Source organism: Podarcis muralis, chromosome 6 (genome assembly GCF_964188315.1).
Source record: "Podarcis muralis chromosome 6, rPodMur119.hap1.1, whole genome shotgun sequence".
Taxonomy (NCBI): domain Eukaryota; kingdom Metazoa; phylum Chordata; class Lepidosauria; order Squamata; family Lacertidae; genus Podarcis; species Podarcis muralis.
The window spans coordinates 63,798,974-63,823,308 of NC_135660.1; the positions used below are offsets into that span (position 1 = coordinate 63,798,974).

General features: G+C 40.8%; 1 protein-coding gene across 5 annotated transcripts in view; it reads right to left on the bottom strand.

The window, feature by feature from the left end:
• Positions 1-7,769: 7,769 nt before the first annotated feature.
• Positions 7,770-24,335, bottom strand: part of PCGF5 (polycomb group ring finger 5) — a 41,015-nt gene continuing 24,449 nt past the window's right edge. For 3 of the 5 annotated variants that reach the window (XM_028729740.2, XM_028729738.2, XM_028729737.2), the window contains exons 4-10: positions 24,132-24,187; positions 23,961-24,020; positions 23,110-23,258; positions 21,553-21,651; positions 20,155-20,244; positions 18,307-18,366; positions 7,770-16,159 (exon numbers count right to left, since the gene is read on the bottom strand). In XM_028729740.2, the coding sequence (XP_028585573.1) occupies positions 16,112-16,159; positions 18,307-18,366; positions 20,155-20,244; positions 21,553-21,651; positions 23,110-23,258; positions 23,961-24,020; positions 24,132-24,187 (562 nt within the window). In that variant the 3' untranslated portion in view covers positions 7,770-16,111. Of the gene's footprint in view, positions 16,160-18,306; positions 18,446-20,154; positions 20,245-21,552; positions 21,652-23,109; positions 23,259-23,960; positions 24,021-24,131; positions 24,188-24,335 lie in introns of those variants that run through there. The other 2 variants (XM_077930461.1, XM_077930462.1) reach the window with 2 other exon arrangements.

Genomic DNA, 24,335 nt, shown 5'->3' on the forward strand with positions numbered 1-24,335 from the left:
CTGAGCTGCATCACGCTCAAGCCAAACAATGCCGCTCCTCCTTCCAGCAGATCCTCCAAGTCTCCCTATTTTCCAGGGAGGTCCCTGATTTAGAGGAGCCATCCCAGTTTCTGATTTGATCCTGGAATGTCCCACTTTTCCTGTCTCTATTTTCATTGGAGAAATGTTGGAGGGTATGGAGTTATCTAACCCCTCCCTGTATAGGGAAGTTTTAAAATGCTTTACAGTGGTAATTCGGGTTACATATGCTTCAGGTTACATACGCTTCAGGTTACACACTCCGCTAACCCAAAAATATTACCTCGGGTTAAGAACTTTGCTTCAGGATGAGAACAGAAATCGTGCTCCGGCGGCATGGTGGCAGCAGGAGGCCCCATTAGCTAAAGTGGTGCTTCAGGTTATGTACAGTTTCAGGTTAAGAACGGACCTCCGGAACGAATTAAGTACTTAACTCAAGGTACCACTGTATTATGTTTTTATATATGTTAGAAGCTGCCCAGAGTGGCTGGGGCAACCCAGTAGGATGTGTGGGGTATAAATAGTAAAATTATCATTATGGAATGGGACGTCCCTATTTTCAACGGAGAAATGTTGGAGGGTATGTTCCAGTAATTGGTCTTGGCCTGGGATGTGTGGCCTGCCCAGGAAGTCATTAGACCATTGTTGACATCTTTGGAACAGGCAAGTGTCGCTAAGAATAGAACTCCTCACATGTTTTTTAAACAAGGAAGCTCAAATATCTAGAGACTGAAAACAATTCAAACTGAGGCTGTCACCCGATGAAAGTAGATTTCAAATTCATTGCTCACATGCTTTTGAATGGATTAAATCTGCACGGTTTTGCTGTCACAGAAGCCTATGAGAGAAAGGGAAAGGTGAAACTTGCATTTGTGACTAAAGATACATTGGGCTGGACTTTTCAACAGGTTGGCTCAGTTTAAAGTGAACCATAAAGTGATGTACTGATAAGCTTGAGTCACTTTTGAGTTACTTTTCTGGTTTTAATTTTGGTTCAACACACATAAAGTTATGCTCTGCAGCTGAAGGGTCAAAACGAGATGTGATGCTGTATGTGTCATTAGAAACTTCATAGTATTTTTTTAAAAATGATAATAGGCACCTCAGGAGAGAAGCTGCCTTTAGCCCTTTAGAAAGTTGCAGGGCTGATCCAAAGATGCAACACTGTATATAGATTATTTCCAAGCATAGCAAAAGCCAGTTAATTTGCATTGCAAACTCTCTTTTCTTTACTTAGATGTCACAGCAGAGACTCTTCAAAGCATTTGCCTGCATCTTTTGGATGCCACACATTTTACTTCCATATCAAACAGAAGAAATCAAATCACAAGCAAAAATGCAAAAGAATATTTAAAAATAAGAGGCAGAATGACTTCGGCTGGCATTTGACTGTCACTTAAATTATGAAGCATGTTTATCATTGCAGGCTGGTTGAAAGAAGCAACTGACACCAGCAACAAAATCACCGCTTTATTATTTCCTCCTTCCCCACCCCCACCAGCTGCTTCCCAAAAATGAATGGCACTGAAGTGGATTAGCACTTATGCAGATAGAATTGTCAATGTCTCCTTGTTGAAAGTTTACAATATTGGCAGGCAGGGATATGTTACATTAGTAAGATGAGGCCATGAACATTGCAAAGGGCACTTTTGTGTCATCCCTGGGATTAGCGAGAATGTACAGCTCAGGTGCAGACTGAGAAGTTACTACTCCGCTCCACTCCAGGCAGGGCCCCCTATAGTCCCCTGGCCCTTTGCCACCTGGCTTGGAGGAGGGGGTGAGCTGCGGTACGACCAGGCTGTTTGTGTACCAGACACCACCATCCGACCATACCAGGCACAAAATGTATCATCTTTCCCACTGCCCCTATCCAGTGGTGGGGAACCTCAGGGCTGGATGTGGCCCTCCAAACCTCTCTTGTCGTGGCCCTCATAACTCCCCCCAAGTCACACCCCTCACTTGTCCTGCTTAACATCCCTGAGCTTTTTTGGCTGGCTGAAATGTGTCCCGGGTATAGGAGTCAACTCCTAGGGGTCGAGGTCCCTTCAGCCTCCCCAATGAAATATTTGAGGCGGCTGCCTCCCCCACAAAGTTGACGGGCATTGCCGTTCAAATGGTATGTGTGCACCATGTCATGTGATTGACTATGCAGGGTGGGGCTTACATGGCGCTCCCCCAATTATTATTTTTCAGGAAGTTTTTAATGTTTGATGTTACGTTATGCTTTTGTTTGTGTTGGAAGCTGCCCAGAGTGGCTGGGGCAACCCAGTCAAATGGGCAGGATATAAATTTTATAAAATATTTTAAAAATTATTAGTATTCAAGTTGGGACCCCTGGTCCTTGAACTCTGCTCATGCCTCTTGCTTTCCTGGGTGGAAGTTAGAGAGGGATGATTGAGGGTATAGAGAAGCTAACTGACAGTATGTTGTTGTTGTTTAGTCATTTAGTCGTATCCGACTCTTCGTGACCCCATGGACCAGAGCACGCCAGGCACTCCTGTCTTCCACTGCCTCCTGCAGTTTGGTCAAACTCATGTTTGTAGCTTCGAGAACACTGTCCAACCATCTTGTCCTCTGTCGTCCCCTTCTCCTTGTACCCTCCATCTTTCCCAACATCAGGGTCTTTTCCAGGAGTCTTCTCTTCTCATGAGGTGGCCAAAGTATTGGAGCCTCAGCTTCATGATCTGTCCTTCCAGCGAGCACTCAGGGCTGATTTCCTTAAGGATGGATAGGTTTGATCTTCTTGCAGTCCATGGGACTCTCAAGAGTCTCCTCCAGCACCATAATTCAAAAGCACCAATTCTTCGGCGATCAGCCTTCTTTATGGTCCAGCTCTCGCTTCCATACATAACTACTGGGAAAACCATGGAAATTTACAGTATATAAAGGAATACCGTATTTTTTGCTCTATAAGACGCACCAGATGACAAGACGCACCTAGCTTTTGGAGGAGGAAAACAAGAAAAAAAAATATTCTAAATCTCAGAAGCCAGAACAGCAAGAGGGATCGCTGCGCAGTGAAAGCAGCAATCCCTCTTGCTGTTCTGGCTTCTGGGATACCTGCGCAGCCTGCATTCACTCCATAAGACGCACACACATTTCCCCTTACTTTTTAGGAGGGAAAATGTGAGTCTTATAGAGCAAAAAATACGGTAATTTATATTCATTGCTCCGCCCACTGCTGGCAATTGACCCTTGGACGAAAACAGGAAAATTTATTCGCTGCCCTGACCCATACCAGGCACAAAGGGTGGCTTACTGAGATGAGGGACAGGGCTTGTGCCCATAGGATGGCAAAGAGAGGCAAGCAGGGCAGCAGGAGAGAAAGAACACAACTGTCCTGGTAAGCAGGTCTTCAACAGCATCATCAGGTCTTGGGGAAAGAATGATATGCTTTGATATGGTTTTTTCACAGGGCGCTGGCTTCAAATTATTGATACATTTTGTATAGTCAACCACCCAGCTATATTTGCATTTTACTGTATTTGATTCCTTTGCTATGGCTTGTGGCTGACGCAAATAAATATTCTTATCTTCTTCTTATGATTGATATTTGTAAACTGCTCTTTAATGGCTAAATAGCAGGGTAAAATGCTTTAAATAAATGCATATGTAAACAACATCCTATGTATCAGTTCCTCCCTCAATATTCATCTACCAGAAGCCACTCCACCAAGCTACAGCAGAATGAAAGATGGTTCTGCTGGGTCTACCTATTGGCTGGGTTGAGAGACTGGCAGGTTTTGGCTCCTCCTCTTCTTGAATTCCTATTAGCAAAAAATCTGTAATGCAGAACTAATGCCCGAGTTTGCTTTTTCCTCATCCTTCCCAGTGTCCTTCCCTTTTCTGTCATGTATTTTATATTGTGAGCCTGAGAGCAGGGATTGTCTTATTGTTCATATTTCTAAGCTCCTCTATAAGAGGCTTTTTGTCTGCTGAAGAGCCGGGTAAAGATACCTCCACAAAAAAACAAGAACATAAAGAAGTTATAAGCATCAGGGATAAATTTGAGGTATCGCTCTCCAGGGAAAGCATTTGATTGTTACTGTATTATTTAAGACCATTTGTGTTGCATGTCTCTGCTGAATTGATCCGCCAATATGTCTCTTTTCCATGCTAAAAATAAAGGTGCCATTCTAAGATGTGCCATTCTCCGCATGGACCATGGCAGCATTTTGAATATCAATACCGTGAGGGGAAACTAGAGTCTACTACATGATTGCTCTGACTTTTCAAGTACAACCACATGTGCACACTGAGTAGTCTGCAGCCACTGTGCATTCCTCCTTACACTCTCTGCTTGTTTCCCTGTGATTGTGCACCATTCTGCTACTTTTAAACGCCTCCTTTTCTTAGACTGTACAGTACAATTGCATCTTACACACATTTAACATATGCGGTTGAAGGCCGGCTGGTTGAAATTCTGCAAGGTAGATGCAAGACAGGCAGAAAGTTTAAAAGCTCCTTTTGCGCTGATTTTTCCTGGCATGGTAAGAACTTTCGAGGTCTCCCCCTTGCTTGGGTGGGCAAGGCCTGTTCAATGCACTGGTTCTGAAAGGCTGGAGATGCTTGCAGGGACTCAGATAGCCCAACAAGATGCAGTGAGAACGTCCCAGCCTCCAAGGCTGGCTAAATAGCTTAAAAGCTCTTTTTGCGCTCGGCCTGTTTGGGTCTGATCTGGTATATGGCAGCTTCCTACATACCTAAGTAAAGTTTAACTATATTTACTTTGAGGATATTGGTTTTTACATATTTCTGTGCCTATTTCTGGGTTAAGAATTGCTATTTTGATATTTTATTGTAATCTGCCTGGGTTTTTAAAAATCTCAGTTACGACAGAAGACAACAGATTGTTTTAGGCGCTGCTACAGGTCGCTTTCTTGAGCACCAGCTCATGAACTTGCGTCCCTCTTTTTCCTTCCATGGAATTTTCCCTTTGATGGAAAAAGCGATTTAATCATTCAGTTTTGACTTAAACAACAACAAAAAATGTGCTGGCATTCTGTCAGGCAAATGCCTCATTCGGATGGCAGGCATCCAGCAACTTCATTTGGAAAGGAGCCTTCTGCATTCATAATTCATAAAAAGGTTGGCATGCGTCCCGTTAAAATAACAGAGGAAGAGAAAATATCCTTGCATTCAGAAACACTCTTCCCCAGCTTTTCGGAATTATTTATACAAAGGGATGTCATTTCCTAAATTAAAATACATAACAACAATGTGTATATATAGCTATGTAGAGGAGTAGAGATTAACAAACCTTTTTAAAAATGTGTCGGAGAACTGTTTGTGACCGTCACACATTATTCAAATGCTTAATTATCACTGAAAGTTAAGGAGGAAAAGGCAAACCCTCTTTTTTGCGTGTTTACAAAGAAATGCCCCACGCAGGGCCATTAGGCAGAGTGAGGTGGATGAGGGGCAGCAGTGAGAAAAACCTTCCTTGGAGGTTTTTAAGCAGAGGTTGGATGGCAACCTGTTGTGAGTGCTTTAGCTGAGATTACAGTGGTACCTCAGGTTAAGTATTTAATTCGTTCTGGAGGTCTGTTCTTAACCTGAAACTGTTCTTAACCTGAAGCACCACTTTAGCTAATGGGGCCTCCTGCTGTTGCCGCGCTGCCGGAGCTCAATTTCTGTTCTTATCCTGAAGCAAAGTTCTTAACCTGAAGCACTATTTCTGGGTTAGCAGTCTGTAACCTGAAGCGTATGTAACCTGAAGCGTATGTAACCTGAGGTACCACTGTACTGCATTGCAGTGGGTTGGACTAGATGACCCTGGGGTCCCTTCCAACTCTACAATTCTATGCTTCTGTGTTAGGGGAGAGCTTTTAAGGCCACACGACTTACACCCTTTCGCCTGCTGCACTGAACTGTGATGTCTCATTGCCAGAAGTTGGACTCAGCTGACATTGTGATCAGATGTTATGGACTGGTTGGTCGCAGAGGAATGGTGGGAAGAACCAGCTGGGGAACCCCCAAGGGAAGAAGGCTCAGAGCCCAGGGATTGGTGGTGGACCAATGATGGGTGGCCAGAGGGAGAAGACTGGGAAGAGGAGGTTTTGGAAGCTGAGGAGGGAACAGGGCTTAGTGAGCTTAGAGAGTCTGTGGTGAAGAAATGTCCAAATCAAGCGGGAGGCCCAGAGGCAGACATGGGTCTAACTGGGGAAAGAGGCAAGGATATCTCCCCCTCCTGCTTTGATAAGTTCTCCTCCCCTGTGGTCTCCCAAAACTAGGAGAGGCATGAAAAGGGCAGAGGAGAATTTAGAGGAGGGGACTTAGGCAGCTGTGAGGAGGCAGGGACCTTCAGTCTCAGCAACTGCTTCATGGAGACAAGACGTACCAGAGATGAGTTGGTTTTCTGATTAGGCCTGACACTCTTGTGCAGATCCTGTTTTTACTAATAATTAATTCCAACTTGCTTGGTGTGACTTACTGCTGGCTTACTCCTGCCATCAGATTCTGTATGCGAAATATGAGGTGCCAACTTGTTTTAGGCAACAGAATGGGCTGGCCCCGGTGCATTTGTCCATTTGCCAGGTCTGATCATATAGCAGTAGGGCGTTTGTTAGCAACAGTTGAGCACCTTGCAGGAAATAGCCTTTGCTTTAAACAAACTTCTAGGGTGGGTGATTGAATAGATAGATACTAAAGACATTATCCAGTGTCACAGAGGCAAGATCAGGATCAAATGAGAAAAAATGGTTCTGATGAAACACAGGCAATAAAAGATTTAATTGGCACGAGCATTTATTTTGCTGCTAGTGTATGGATTGAGAAACCGATTATCTCTGCATCGGAAAATCCCACGTATAAAGCAGACCAAAAGCCCTTGTGTGAGATGAAATGTTTGGATGTTCTTCAGATAAGCATGGAGAAATTCATGGTGGATAAGGCTATCAGTGACTATACTCTGCATCATGCTCAGAGGCAGTAATGCTTCTGCATGCCAGGAGCTATGAGAAGGGGAAGTGTTCTTGTGCTCTTGTCCTGCTTGGTTTCCCATAGGCATCTGGGTGGCCACTGTGAGAACAGGATGCTGGACTAGAGGGGCCAGTGGTCTGACCCAGGAAGCTTTCCCTCCCACCAGACCCCCCCATCAAGGACATTCAGTGCCCTGTGCAAAGGCTTCCAGGAGAGGGTGGAATACAAAAAAAAAAAGAAAAGCAAACATCAGAGTGTTTCCCAGCTAGATCTTATTCTGTCTCTCCCAACAGAGCATTCTATCATCATCTGGCATGCAGGAAGGATATTTATGGCATTTTGTTGTGCTTTTCATTAAAAAAAATGTACTGGTAGTTTAATGTTTCTTGTAAGCTACAAGATTTGTATTTTGAAAGCTATGATACAAATAATAAAAATAAAAAAATAATGAAACCACTCGGGCATCCAAAGATACTTTGGATCCTAGCCTAATTCTAGGAGGAGGCATGAATATATGGTAAATGAGCAAATATTATTTGAATTGAAATTACATGGCATAATGCTGGTGGTGTGGATTTAGTGCCACAATGATCCAAGATCCCACTCAATGGAACTTTATTTTGATTTATTTATTTTTCATGGTCAGTGTGAAGTCGTTATGGTTGCTAGTGTGATGTGAGTTGAAGCCAGAGAACACTTTCATTCAAAGCCTTTTACAAATGAGACAATTTTTCAGATGAACCAAAGAATTCTTTTTATAGCACAAAATAAATTAGATAGAAAACGAAAGTGCAACAAGATGCCTCTTACTGTAGGCTGCACAACAGATGTTACAACATGAATATATTTATTGCTTTCAGAAAGGAGCAATTCAGGGCTAACAAGCAAAGGAGTTATACAACTTGCCCAACTTGATATTTATTTATAGGATTTTAGCCAACTGGGCTAGAAGCATATTGCAGCATATGGACCGTACAAGATGTGGTTTCCACCAGCAGCTTACAATGGTGCTGTGAACATCGATATTAGCATTAAACGCAGCCTTTGAAGCATTATCTCCCTTATTAAAATGAGTACGTAACATGTAATATAATTAATGACAGGGTTATAAATGGCTACTAATCTGACTGCCCATGGCAAGTATGAATCACCTCCAGGCATGCTAGATAAGGAACATTTGCTAAATTTGAGGAGTTTTGGTTCATTCATTCTTCCTTAATCCATCTACTAACATAGGAAGTTGTGGATAAGTTGACTAGTGCAAATTTGTGTGGGCTAGTACTATTTGTACATTCCCTGCCCGCCCCCCGGGCTGATTAATAACACATTTCTTCAGCCAAGTTTATATAATGTGCACATGCTGCTGTGTCTTTTACTGGTATTGCCTTCTGATACAAATCAAAACTTCAAAACGACAAGCAGCCACCAAAAATATTGATCATAATAGAATGCAACATCTACACCTTGCCTTAGATATAATTAATGTCAGCCACTGTTTCTCAGACAGGCATGTGTTTTGCAGGCTGCAATCCAGCTCAGGAAAAGTAACTGGAGGTCATAATGTCATAACATTAAAAGACATTAACAAATTCTCTGGCATAGTGGTTGAGAACTAAGAATTCTCTGGGAAAACAGACAAAACAATAAAGATTAACAACTGGAGTTAAAGCATTCAGGAGTGAAAGTGGAAACTTTGGGTCAGCCACATGTGTTCAGATATACTATACAGCATTTCCATCAAAGAGATTATATGCAACGGCATGGAATTCTGCTATTCTAAAGGGATTCAGGTCAGGCAACATCTCAGAATTACAGTTATCAGAATCTGACCACAAGCCTGAGTTCCAGGGTTGTTGACGTCCACCTTCATTCTATAGCACAGGTAATTTATTTCCCAGTGATTGGCCCCAAAAGATAGATTAAAAAAGGACTAAATTCCAGCTACTGCACAATTTCCAATGGCTAACTCTAGTCTTATAGCTTAAGCACCTTCCCCATCTCAATTCTTTTCAGACAGCAACCCCCCTTGTATTAGTCATTCAAGAATTGCAGCTGAAACCTTTTCTGTGTTCCAACAGCAGTTTCCTAGGGAACAGCTTTTCAAAATATGCAGGTATACAACCCACCTGCACTGGAAAAATATATATTTGGATCATTTCTTTGTCCCCGCCCCCACCCCAGTTCACTGAACTACTGACTGGATATGAGAATGGGTTTTATAACCGTGTTGCCAAGCAGCCAGCCTTTTATTGGGCCAAGAGGTAAAATGGTCTTCTGTTAAAATAATCAGGATTGGGGGCTAAATAGCCAGCTGACTTCAGAGTTTGCCAGCCTCCACTCATCATAACCAACCAGCTTCTCTCTCTACCCTCTTGCCCTGAGCCCAAGATCTGTCCTAACTCACAAGGAGTTTTGTTTGTTTGTTTTGGTCTTGGCCTTACTTGCTCTTGCTCTGGGTGCCTCCAGACTGTCAGGGATCCGTGGGACAGATTAAAGTGCATACCAGAACTTTAGGCGTGAGCAATGGAAGCAGACTGAGGTGCTCTGTTCCCCTAGTATAGCAAGCCCACTTTTAAAACAAAATGGACTTTTTGTGGTTAGGAAAGAGACCAGGAAGTACATTGAAAAGTCTGAGATGAACAGATGACTAACAGGTAGATGACTAACAAGCAAAGTAGGACGAATGCAGACAAATCACTACAAATGTTCAGTGAATCTAACTGCTGTGGGATGAATGCTCAATAAAGAGATCATCTGAAGGGGCCCTCTGTCTCCTGGCTCACCACTTTTGATACCCAAAGCTCACAATCCTATTATAAGCTGCAAACAGAAAGTACCGTAAGCAGCCAGTGATACATCAATCTGGAGTGTGACTGTCACAGTTAATCCAGAACTTTGTTATAACATGGTGACAAAGGTAGGAATGCTGTAAGGCAGAAGGAAGCTAATATCGATAATGGAAACACAGCACCAATGCATATTCTGCTTTCAGGTAGATTTAATGAAAGACTCTGTGGCATACTCAAGACATACTTAGCTAAGTCCAGATATAAAACGTGCTTAGCCCAGTTGTAACTATTCAGCTATGTACAGAATGAACATGCCACAAATGCAAAGGAAATCCATTTTAGCACAAACCTAAAAATATTTAGGCGATCCCCTAAGAGGCAGCATTTCCCCCCCCTCCAAAACAAAACATAGATATCAGATAACAGATAACAGAGTAAATATTTACAAGTGCATTTCCTTTACAAAAATACATTTATTCCTAAGTAGGATAGACTGTCATTAATAATGACCTGGATTTTTTTTTCACTTCAATTTGAATGATTCATAAGCTAAACTTTACAACCACAAAAAGGTTTATTATGTTACCACTTTTGACACAGAAAAAGAAAAGGCTTAAAATAGTTCATACCTGAAAAGAAAATTAACAATGGGATATTATGCAATTAGTTCTCTACATACTTCAAGAGCCGTTAGAGTACCAATTCAACCACCAACTACATACAAATAAGTTTAGAAGAATAACAGCTAATCTCTCTCTTCTCTGGTCCCTAGCACTTGTTGTGATTCTCAAGGCAGTTTATTTTAGACTTGGTGCTGCTCAGTGATGCAAATCTGTTGCTGTGTCTACAGATCTTCAACAAAATGCCATCCCATATCCTTCCCTGCCCCCCCCCCCCAATTTAATACAGACTTACTGTTTCTGCAGGGGTTTTCTTTACTTATCAGATTTTCTGTGAAAACAGTAAATCCAGATTAAAAGGGAAAATATCATGGGATGACATTTTGATAAGGATGTTGTGTGGACACTGCACAGAACTGGCATACATGAGCAGCACTATATCCACAGTAAACTGCCAGGTGGAAGCAGCTCACATCTTATGCAAGGACACTTACAGACCATCCTAAGCAGGCTGACCCAGAAGTCAGTCCTACAATGTTCTGGGGGCGCTCACACCCAAGTAAGTGTGTACAGGAATACAGCCCTCCAGAAGTTACCTGGGTTATTATTTTTTAATGCCACACAGTTTCTCTTTTCAATGGCTGACTGTAATGTGGTAGGCTAATCTATGCATTTTTATTTTCTAGTCTAGAAAGCAAATAAAATTTTGTGGACGTTTTTTTTTAAGTTAAAACTACTTTGAAAATATGTATCAAAATGGACTATGTTGTGTATAATGCATAACACAGTGTTGCCTTATTTGCTAACCCACAGGACAGACATGACTGAAAGCAATGTTCTTTGCTAAAACAAACAAAAATACTACAAATGGATGTTGATACCTTGTCACATACTCCAGGCCTATTCTTTCTGGCTAAGGATTATGTAACTAAACCTCAAAGCTATTTTTAAAAGGCTGAATGAAATTAGTTTGATCAGTATTTTGTGCTTTGCCGATTTACAAGATCGACAGGGCACAGAGTTTTTGGTTCATAGGCCAGGTATAGCAGAGCCACCAGCACTGAAGCAAAAGGCTTTGTACCTTTTCATAGGTGAGCATTTCTCAGGACCAATTTTAAAGCAACAGAGACCTTCAGGCACACTCCAGCATCTAAGATCATCATTAAATGTGAACCCCTTGCCAATAAAACAAAACAAAACAAATGCAGTTCTAGGAGGTAAATTCCATTCATAGGGGAAATAAGTCCCCTGTGGTTTAGTGTCATCTTTTACAAAGATAACTAAGCATTCTGGGAATATTTCCTGGTCTCTCTCTCTCTCTTAAATTACTAATCCTGCTTGCTTATCACTCATTGACCTTGGGAAATACGTATAAAGCAGAAATGCCCTTCTCTTCTTATCACATACTGCTCTGCATAAAAGATGCTACAAGAAAAGCAGAGAGTCACTTAGCACATTCAGCCTAACACGTAACCTCGGCAAGAGTCAAGAACAGCCATGAAAATGTATACTTTTTATTTCAATTGTCCAGAAGCAGTACACACGTCTATCCTAAACTGTAGAAGAGGACCCTTCCCATGCAATCTTTAAAGCAGTTTTGTGTAAACAGCTTGAATAAGCATTTTAATCTGGGAAAACTGGGGATTTTGATTTAGGAAAACTCTGCGTGTTAACACTACATAGTTTATTCTAATTTAACAGTATTGCATTATATAGGCATTTGAGATTGGATGCCAGCGAAGAAGAAAAAGAAAGTAAACCATTTGGCATGAAATCTTCAAAGAATACACATTACTAACTAGTTGAAATTTCGTTCAAGGGAAGAGAAACCAGGCAGAACCTTTATTTCTGTGCAAGAGATAAATCTAAACCAGTAGCATTTCTTCAATCCTGCAAATCAATCTACATATGTAACCTCATGTCTTATCCTATAGGGATCCCTCTATGCCCTAAGCTTGTATACTATTTACTCCTTACTTGCGGGCACAGCAGTGTTACGATTCTTTGGGCTGGGCATGCAGAAGAGTAGTTTCAAATGCCCAGGGCAAGATTAAAAGCTTTCCATTTCTTCTGTGAAAGGAAAATGCCAGCCTGCACATGGGAAACAGCTTCCATGTCCATGGAGCAATTCTCTTTCACAGAACAGAGGAAGCTGGCCAGACTATTTGCCCATCAAGCCCAGTATTGTCCACTCTTTTCTGTCAGCTGCTCTCCAGGAAGCAGTCTTTTCTATCCTAATTTTAACTGAATATGCCATTTGAGACCTTCTGTATGTAAATCATGTGCTTTATTGCTGAGGTATGAACTCTCCCAATAGAAAACATGCCTTGGAATGAGAATCCTCAGCACATACTAGGCTTATAGGAAGTGAGCAAACAGTGAAGCCATTGTCTGGTTTGATTTTATTTTTTTTACCCCCAGTCAGTTTGGCTATGGATATCTCTGTGTGCACTATCTTCATTTATGCAATGTTCCTCTGACACAAGGAAGCCTGTGATCGTGCTCTATTCATATTTCATATTTAACTTGTTCTTGGCACACCGTTTATATATTTTTAGGAGTGATCAGATGAACAAATAGGGAGAATCGTCAGTGAACTAAGAAGTTAGAAAGTTCTATAGAAGACGACTGCACTTGGTGGTCCTTCCTACAATTACCCAACCAACTCTGTAGAGGCACTATACAACTGAACCAGAAATGCAATGGTATAAGCCACAAAGAGGTTACATGTGCAAGAAACATTTTAAGGCTCTTAGCGTTTCACAGCTCACAAGTCTGTCTTGGATTTCCATGCTTTTTTTTCCAAGTGGAAAATATTTGCTCCCATTAATCAAGGTTACGCTATTAAAAACAAAATGCAAAAAAATAAAAAATAAGATGAATGGTTCCCAGCCTTAAACATCCGAGATGCTACTGCAATTGATGTAGAAAATCTTTGTAGCCAGACCCCAAATTCTAGTTTTTATATGGCCCTTTCTCTACGGAGAATAGCAAATTTTCTGCCAGCGTACAACATAATTACACAAGGTTTATAATTGTTAGATTTCTGAGGATTTGGACAAAGCACGTTTAAAGGAAGCATACTATTAAAATAAATAGATTATTTTGAGAATGTATTTTAAGTCAGTCGGAATGAAGTTTTGAAACATTACATTTACCTCCATGAATCAAAGGAAGGATTTAACAGCTCATTTTCCACAGGAAACCAAAAAATAGTTCAGAAATAAGTTGCACATACTCCATTTGTGAAAATAAGAAAGTCTTTTGTTTGTGGGAATGTGGGAATTTTTAACAATGCTCAAGTTGGCAGAGCACTGAAGAAAATAAATCAATATTTGTTGCTATTGGAGGTCCTTCAGATCTTAAACGGCAACAATTTCAGTAGCTTAAGTAAAGCCACTATGCATACAACGGATCTGCACTGACAGATTTTTCAGGGCATCTTTGGATGTTACCTAAAAAAGCTGAAGACTATGGTCTAGGCATCTCTTTCCAAGCTTTTGGGTTGCATATGGGGAACACTTTGGGGAAAAGTGGTGACTCCCATATCCTCTCCATGGCAAAGTATACACATTCTGGATCTGCACCCAAAGGAAGATGCAGGAGCTACCGCTTTGGGTGTCACCCAGGACTATGCAAACAGATACACAAATCAACTCATTAACTTTCTCCTCCCCTTGCCCTTCTAGGTAATATCCAGAATCATTCTAGTGAAACACAGTGCAAAGGGGGAATTTGCCACATCCTAAAATACTAACCTATACACAGAAGTAGGCTTATATAATGTAATTAAGATCCACTGCTAGATGTTACCTGTGTGTGTACACAATATCTGGCTAAGATCCAGATAAGTAGTTCCAAGAGCTTAAAGAAGCTGCGGACTTATTCTTCTCAAGCAGCAGCCTCACATACAGTGAAACAACTGCTTTGGAAACTGAAGTGAATTAGAAAATCAGTTTTTGATATGGCATGAGTGGCAGGCCAAACTGTTGAAAGGGGGAGAACGTTAGGCAGGTGCAAGCTCTCTGCACCCAAAATAGGAGTGTATGCAAGTGGTACTTCTGCACCATGCCCAGAGCATTTAACAGGTGATAGTTATTGACACTGTCATCAAGTATAAGTTAGAGGAAGACAGCATGGGCTTTAGTCCAGCCACTCCTTTTTCCTCCCATCTGCTGTGTTGTGCCTGACACTCCTGATCATGTTGTGGGGCACAGAAATGGCAGCCTACAGTTATTTCACCATCTACTTCCTACTTTTACATGCTAGGGCTGTGGTATTTGTACTGCCACATTTTCCTGAAGTGAATTAATTACATCATAGCATCCGAAAGTGAATGTAGTTACTTGTAGTGTGCCGTTTACTCTACAAATAACTCTGTTTATTAAAACTTGTACAGATCATTCAGCTGTATTGTTTTGGCTTTTAACTGTGCAAAAGTAATGGAAGACAGGAAACAAAATAACAATATGTTACTAGCTTTGTAATGATATCCATAAACAAAACACAACATTTTTAAACAAGGAAGAATGCACATGCGATACCTAAGGCAGCCATTAGTATTTTTGTAACACTACCGCTTGTCAGGGGAAACCTCCCCCCTCCCTTGAACAGTCAGTGGATTTTGGTCAGGTAGCTTTGTCAATCATGTTAAATCTGTTTCTGTTTCAGGTGTTACAACCAGTTCTACTATAGCTTTTAGATTCCAGATAACCCAAAAATGTGGTTGAAATGCCATTAACATTTTACAACATGTCGATGTGTTACTGAATATATTAAAATAATACAGACGTATATTTAGGTGCAGTGGTCCTAATCTAGCACACTTAAGACCACCAATTTCAAAACTACCTCTTTCCCACATTGTTGCCTTCAAGGAAATCTGGAAAGGGAAGCCTGCAATGGCAACAGTTTCAAAAAATACCTAACACTTTTTATATTACAGTTTATGACGCTTCCTGTTTCTTCTTTTATTTAAAAAAATATTATGTAATAGACTTTTAAAAAGACAAAATAACCTTACCTGCTGCATGTTTACAGATTTGCTATTTCTGCAATTTAAAACTCTAGGTTAAGTTATATACACTGCTGAAAGGATATGAGACATTATACCATTTCAATTCAATACAAACTGTCGCATTTAACTTCTCTGACACAAAATCTAAAATTTCAAATTCTGCAAAGAGACTGCTGTATACTAACGAGTTAGCTACCTGGACCTATGGGGAACTGAATGAGAAAACGTTAGTGGCACAACAACCACATTTCTAAAACATGTATTATATACAAAAAAAAAATATGTAAAGGCATATTTAACCTTTTTATACAGTACTTTCAAACAACATTTTTCAGTAAGATAGTTAATGTGGAAAAAAACAAACGAACAGCAACACCACATGTGAAAGAGCCGATGGCCATCTCTGCCGATGTAATCAATGTTATAGACCAAGGAAGGTTTCTAACAGGCAAAGCAAGTATTCCAGAGATTCAGACTATACATTTAACTATTTGGCTATGACTCGCAAACTCTGATGTCACAAACATCTTATGAATGTTTCAGTAGGAGAATGGCACTTGGATTATGCTAACGGGGTGGGGAAGATAGTTGATCAGCTGAAGAAAAAGTCCGTATCTGCATGCTGGAATTCTGATCTTGTTTTCCCACCCCCCCACCCCCAAATCCAGGCACGTCCATTCATTGTGCAATCTGTCGATGGGTAAATATAGTGCAGGTTTAATCTCAGTGGGATCTGGCCCTTTGGTCTAACCGAAGTCAATTCTGGGTCGATACTGGAGTACCATGGGGTAAGACTAGAACCACAATGAAAACAGAAACAATGACAGCATGTAGACATAAGCACATATGCAGTAGAATTATTTAAAACGTATCAAAATATTTTACTCATCAACTTATACACATTAAAGAAGCAAAACAAAAAGGAGGGGCTCTGTAAATTAAAACAACAAGAGTTGGGCTAGCTCTTCCCATGTCGTGTCAGACTGCCTTGGAGATGAGCTGAAGTATTTCTCCCCAAATCAGACAATACATTGCCTAATTTCTGGACCAATCTGAACCCATTATTTCCCTCTGTATAGCCTTTCAAAGCAGCCCCTATGCAAATGTCATCTCCAGTCTGTTTATTCAGGCCTGCTTTGAAGCAGTGAACCTGGCAAATCTGCTGCTGGGGGCCTTACTGGGCTTCATCACATGTTCCAGAGAGCAGGAGGAAGCTAAATACACTGAGGGCCCTTGTGCCACTCACTATAGTTCAGCTTAACATATAAGGTAAAAGGTAAAGGGACCCCTGACCATTAGGTCCAGTCGTGACTGACTCTGGGGTTGCGGCGCTCATCTCGCTTTATTGGCTGAGGAAGCCAGCATACAGCTTCCGGGTCATGTGGCCAGCATGACTAAGCCGCTTCTGGCGAACCAGAGCAGTGCACGGAAACCTTTGAAATCTTAGGCTGAAATCCCATGAAGTCCTAAGCAGCTAAATAAACTATTAACATAAATTAAACTATCAAACACCATCTTGGGTGGTGAAAGGCAGGCCCGGCTCACCAGTAGGGCAGGGTGAAGCAGCCACCTTGGGTGGTAAAAGTCCCTGAGGCAGCGCCCCCAAGATTTCTGGTGAGATCTTGCGAGACTTCAGTGAAATCTCAACAGAAATCAGTGCTGGTGCCAACACCACTTCTCTTCCAGCAGCAGAGGGGGTGGGGCGGGCAGTGCAGTAGCAGCACTTCCCCTTTTGCCTCTGGCAGCAAAACGGGACGCGCCAGCCCTGTTTTCAGGCAATTCAGGGATCATCCCATTGCTGCATGAGAATGCAGCTTTAGTTACATGTAACATAACTTGAGCAAGCAGGGCTATAGGAGGGCAAATCACCTTGTGACATTTTGGCCTATCGTTTTGGCTTACTATTTTACAAAGAGCTAAGGAAATGGATTATTTTATCAGAAGTTTGATTATCATCTCACTACTGAACTCTCTCTCTATATATATACATACAGGTGTTTGTTCTTTTCCCAGTTATCTTAATGAAACATGGCTATGGACCATTCACTCCTAGTCTCCACGTATCCTAACAATTAAAAGTGTTTAAATCATACACAAACAATTAAACAGCATCAGAGGGAGTCACTAAGCTGCTGGTACAACCACAGCAGATAGAGGGGCTAAATACTACCTTCTAACTCCCATCTATGTGGTAGCCAGTCAACATCAAGTGCCAGCAGTACAGGGAGAAGCCAGCCCTCAATTGTTATAACATATCTCTGAAGTTTTCTTAGGATACTTATGTTTATATATCTATGAGCAAAGTAATCCTAATTCTGGCCAGGGGTCAGTGGGGTAAACAGAATGGCAGAGCCACTTCAATGTTCTTTAACTTATAATGGCCAGGGCAGGAGGGAGGGGCAGTGACATTCACTTCTTTCCCTTTTGTTGGGCTGTACCAGCTGCAGGTTGGCACAACAGACTGGGTCTCTCTTCAGGAGCTGGACTGGCTTAGGATCCAGCAGATCCATAGCTGCAGCAGGGGCTTCTGTGGTGGGGGAGCTCCCTGCACACCCATAGGAAAAGGTCAATGGGTGGGAATGCCCAATGGATTCTAAGGTCCTATAGCAGTGCTAATCAGGACTTAGGACTATAGCCTTAGTGTCACTATTTTACACTATTTCTATCTTTGATATGTGCCTTGGGTATGCAAACAGAAAAGTAGGATATAAATTTCACAAACAAATTCATGAATAAATATTATTACATGCATTAAAAAAATTAATCTGCATGACCTTCTGAAAGCACCTGAGGCTTATGACCTGCAAGGCTAATTTTGGTCTTGGGAGACTTTCTTATATGGAATTAAAAGGACACCCGCCACCCATTGGGCTTCATTAACAATGGTTGTGTTAATGTCATCTTAATGACTATAATGTGTACAGTCGGGAGTGCCTCTTACCTGATAAAAAGAGCCATCCTGTGAGCAGACTTGCGAAGATGAGCAGTTCTGACACCGAAACTGCGAAGGAGACGAGTTTCTGATCAGATAAGAGGCATCCACAACTGGACATGGATTATCAGTCATCTCATTTATAATTCTGTTTCACATTTGAGAATTTAATTATTTTACAATTAAGACAGGTATTGCATTGCTATCAGAGATTAACAGCAAAACGTATAACTTGTACTGGACCAGTTTTATTAGTAGGCATATTCATTTTATAATCAAAAGAACTATAAAAGGAGCAAGGTGAAAATTACTAGGGACTGATCTGAACACCCCATTGTACAAGGGGAATAAAAAGTGCTTCTGCATACACAAAAGTATCCTCAATTGTTCCCTCTCCCTGCCTCCTGGTCTACAGCTTCCCCACACTTTCAGAATTGCCTACAGATAGTTGGGAGTGTTCTCGAAGGATCCTCAACTCTTTTCAGGATTTGTGCAGCAAAGGGTGCAGATGCAACGAGAGGGAATTAGGAACTTTCTCCTTGAATGAGTGAAAGTGCTTTCCATTTTCCACTTAACTTGGAGGGCTTAAGGCACAAACTGGAATAAAAAAAGGCTACCTAAGGCTATACGATATGCAAATAGTTTCTTAGTTGTGACTAGAATTCACTTAGAATTGAAAATATATAATCCCCCCACCCATTATTTTATATTCAGTAGATGAATAGGGTTGTATACAACACTGTGTGAGTGCATGATAAGCTCATGCAATGGACCTTTCCCTTCCTCTGCTCCCCCCAATAAGCATCTCCATGGTGCAAGTTTTTCTAATCTGATACTGTGCATCCCTCCCCTCCACTTATGCAGCTATTTACAGCTCCAGTGTTCTGTAGGGGCACTGCAAGGAAAAGGGAAAGATGTATTGTGCAAGCTCCTATCTGCTCATAAAAAGGTAAAGGTACCCCTGCCCGTACGGGCCAGTCTTGACAGACTCTAGGGTTGTGCGCCCATCTCACTCAAGAGGCCGGGGGCCAGCGCTGTCCGGAGACACTTCCGGGTCACGTGGCCACCTATCTGCTCATACTAAGCATTAAACTAGTATAAGCCATGTTTTAAAAGTGCTACTAGTCTAAAGGACGATTTCTATCTACATAAATGATTGCAAAACATAACCAGGGATTTAAAAAAATTAAATTATCCTTCTGAAGTAATCACTTTTAGCAATGCAAGTCAATTCCTTTCCAAATCTGAAAGTCCTAAAATATTATTGCATTTAATCATTTCTCAGCCTGTCTGAGTCATTGCTCAGAATAATATAATAGATGGTACTAATGGTACCCATGTCAAGTGCTCATCTTTTTGAAATGGTACTTTGTGAGGAAGCTGCTACTCCTGAGGCAGCCAACTACTAGATCTCTTTATGATAAATGTTCAAGCACCTTCCCAATTTCCCCAGATCTATTTCTCTTTTGTTTTTTGTAACCACTTGGCACCAAGAAGCTTTGTTTTCTGTACTTTTCACTGACAAATACATTCCTAGGCTGCAAGGCCCCCTTCTCCCTGGACTCTATGACTTAATTTTTATCTTAGTTCCCAGCAAGAAGTGGCTACTGCCAGCTGGTTTCTTTGTTTACACTCTGTGCCAAAGCAGCCAAGGTGGTGCTGGTTTGGAATAACCATCAGTTATCATGCCACTGTATCATAAAATTTGGGAAAACATGGACTATTGGAAGCCAGCAATGCATTTTAAAATAGTTATTAATAAGTCCTGTTGAAGCTTTAAACATAAATTTAGAAACTTAAGGTAGCAAATAAGCTATATATACACAAAATAAATTATTAATTTCTAATTTTATTTACATTTTCGCCTCGTAGTCTCCATCTTGTCATATAGATGAATTCCATAGTGTGATCTTTCCCCATGATCTCCCCATTGCATAGTACATCCAGCTTAGAAAGAAAAGGAAAAGGGAAGTACTGTAAATCACAAAATAACCTAAGAGTAAAAAACACAAACATAAAAATGCCAATTTCCTTTAAATTCTTGCAATGTTTCCTAAAACTGATTAGTATATAAGAGGCAATGATAGGGAGTATAAACGAGAACACATTATCCTAGTGCAACATAATGATATTGATCATTGTTTAACTGAACAAAATACAAACGAAATGGCCCTGATCCAGAAATATCTTTTTTTACAAGTCCACGTGTATTTTCACTTTCACTCCAGACAGGAGACCCAGCATCTATACATGCCACCTACAATGAGACAAACTAGAAAAGCAGCTTGGATTGTGGCACATCAAAATGCAGTGTTTTTAAACCATGGTTTACTAGGGAGTCCAGTTGATTCCATTATCAGATTAGTAAAGGGCTTTTAGCGAGCATAGGAAAGCTACACGATTGCAATTTTTTAAAAAGTAAGGTGAAGAATGTACAAATAAATTTGCATATGCTGCTTAAGAAAAAAAAGGGAGGGGCAGCCAATCTGATCATAAAGGAAGGTAAAGAATGATTTAGCATACAAGTATAGGAAACTGCCTTATACCAAGCTACAGTATTTGTCCATCTGGTCCACCATGGGCAGCTTAAATATGCAACAGTTCTCCAAAGTTTTAGGCCAAGGTCTTCCACGTGATCTTAGAAAAACAAACTGGAGATGGCAGAAACTGAACTTGGAACTTAATGAATGCAGCCATGTGCTGTATCCATAGTGCTATGTTCCCTCTTCAAATCACTATTTGTTGGCATTTATGGTTATAGAACCTGCCTTACTCCTACAGCTGCTTTCACCAGTTAGAGCTGAAGGCTGGATTATTAATGTCTCATTGCCTGAGTGAGACAAAACTTCCTGTTTCATTGTAATAACACCCATCTATATCTCAGAGTTAGGAACAAATACCATTTCAGATGAAGTAACACTTTCACTGAGGAAATGTTTATGCAGTTAGTAGCATTTTTCACTGGGGTGACATTAATGATGATTTCTCAGTGAATAATAATCCTCAGTAAAAGATAGGCTTTACCCTCGATTATGACACTAAAACTGCAATCCCATGCACACTTACACTGGAGTACACTGAACTCAGTGTGACTGGCATCTTAGTAAATTTGGAAAGGGTTGGCTTATTGATATTGCAGTGCATGTTTGACATTAAAGCCAAACAATATTTGTACATCTGAAGCCTGACATGATATGTCCATTTAACTTAATCACAGGAAGGAGTGTAAAATCTTTGGCTTGTTGTCTATCATACCTCATAAGAACTTGGAAGCTTTAATTTTAAACTTAGAAACTTCTTGATGGTCCCTACAGTAACTCGCGTAGAACACCGGATGAATTTCTTCATCAGTCCCTAAAGGAAAGAAGACAAAAAACTGTAAATTTGAATACACATTTCAGTCTTCGTTGGGTTCCAAAATGAAACCCAATGAAAAACAGACAAACCTGCTTGATCATTCATAGGATGAGAAAGTACTACAGCTAAGTGATAGAACACATTTAGAATTTGGAAGCCTTAGGTTAGCTTCATTTGACAAACTTTCAGTGACAACACAAACGCTACTCTACTTAGCATTTTTGTTATAGCAGTGTTGTTTTAGGGCAACATGCCAGCTGTTATAAAGGTATGCTCACAGGTGTAACAGAACTTTTATACATAGAACACTTTCCTTGTGAGATACAATTGGCACCCACTCTTTTAACCTTTCAACAGCAGCTGAAAACCTGGTTATTTGCCCAGGCTCTTAGTGGACTTCATTGTTAGTACTGATGTTTATTTTAGTTGGCTGGTTTTAACTACTCTATTTTTAGTACTTGTATAATGTGTCTCAATTTGTTTTAATTTGCAGTGAAATGGAATGGCATTTGCATTGAAGGGCAGGTAATAAATGTTTTAAATAAAACACTGACATTTGAAGACCAAACAACACATCTGCCTATATTTTCGACTGCCGCTATATGGGAAAGTAGCAGGCTGATTTCAAGTGGAGAAGTGGCAATAGGCAAAAGGGTGCTGAAACTTCCCCTGCTGTTTTATGTATTCTAACAAGACTCAGTGACTGAAAATGAGCCCATGGGGGTGGGGGGCAACCTGGGTACAGGTGTACCAAAGCAAAAGCAGGGGAAGGGTTCAGCCTTCCTATAGTTTTGAAAAAGAATATTATAGGTTTGTGGGTCAGTCTGGATGATACCCTGGGGCCCTCCAAGCCTGTGTTCCTGTACCAAGGAGGCTTTAAATCTACTAGAAAAGGTTGCTGAACTGGCCAGACCAGTTCTTTTGTCAAGGTCACTATCCCTGGCAACTTAAAGAATGATCTCTGTTGCCATAGAGACAAATGGATGGACTCCCCCCTCCCCACCTCACCTGGCTGGATGCCTTGCCATCCTAGGATGGAGAAGAATAGGCCAAGGAGGGCTGTGTATGTGATGCTGATGCTGGAAGCTGGAGACACAGAAGCATATTTGCTCTGTGCTGGACTCAGAGTGGTGACTTGGAGCTTCCCTGGCTTTGGGCGTCCCTTGAGGAAGCAAGATCTGTTTGGGTGTTAACTATAGGAAATAAATAAAACTATGTATGCTAAAGACAGCACAGTCTCTACTGACCTTCATCCCAAGGCAAGTGAACCCTGGGTAAATGCAGGCACCCTTGGCACCTCTCACTGCTCATGAAATAGAGGTTGCAGACAACGATACAGTTGCAGGAAATTAGAATCTTCAACTGTCAACAAACCTATGCTGTTTACAGCATGAAGATAAAAAGGGTTCATACTGTTCGAGTTATTTAAGAAACAAAAATATTATCAAAACTCACTTTTACTACATTATCCCCGGACTGCCCATTGTTACGTAAACAATCCAGACAAATAGCAATCTGTGGGTCACTCCTGTGATAGTCTTTATCATCTTGATTTTCATCTCCATCTTCATCATCTTTGGGATCTTCAGATTTTGGATTTTCTTCTGCATAAATAAAATGAAATAAAACATACCATTTACACATATTCCACAACCTTCAAACAAACGGACTAAGAATGAAATCCACAGCATGCTTACTAAGCAGTAAGTTGTACTGAAACCAGTGAGGCATAACTCAGTGCGGTGGTGCTGAGTGTTCCTTCTTTGTGTGGTGGCAGTTGCACATGCAGTCATGAATAGGTCTATTTTATATTCTGCTGTTCAATATCTTCACAAGACTGCTATGGGAGGTTTTTTGGGTTTGGGAGGGAGGTGCCATCAGTATGCTGATGACAATAACACCCAATTCTATTTCTCTTTTTTCAAATAGCAGATTACAGATTTTGACAAAAAACAAAAGCCCAAATCCTTTCCTTATGTATGCCCATGTAAAAATTTCAGATGCACAAGAATGCTCCTAGGAGGTATAACTGGATAAAAAACATTAGAAACAGCATAACATATATTCTCTATATGCACAACTATGTAGACAACCAACTCTAGAAGCTAAGCATTTTACCGTATGATGTGTATAAATAAGCCGTGTAACTAATAGCTGCAAGAGTTAACTCCAAGGGAAAAAGCAACAGCTGAACATACAGGTATAGTTTTGCCAGCACTGACTCTCATGCAGCTTTTGACGTCTGAAATTAAAATACAGTAGATCTTATCAAAACGTCACTTTTAAAAAATCAAGGATGTAATTACCATCTCCATTTTCTTGAGGTTTGTTTTTCTTCCAGAATTCAGTCTCACGGTATAGTTCCTCTAGTTCACAACAAAAAAAGGAGCATGATATTTCAGTTCAGTTATGCTGGAATATCAACAGGATTGCAAAGAAAAGCAAGCAAGCAACCAAATGAAGAGGGGGATACTTACGTTCTCGAAGCCCTGGGACCAACTTAAATATAATTTCCTCTAATGTGTTATCCAGCCTGAAGAGAGATAAACAGAAAGAAAACAAGTCTTTTGACGTCTTTAAAAAAGTTATCTTTTTGTTTTTTTAGCTAGCTGATAACAAATTTTATAAACATGCATTGTAGAACTTGAAAGGAAACGAGGAAGAAAACCTTCAGAACACTG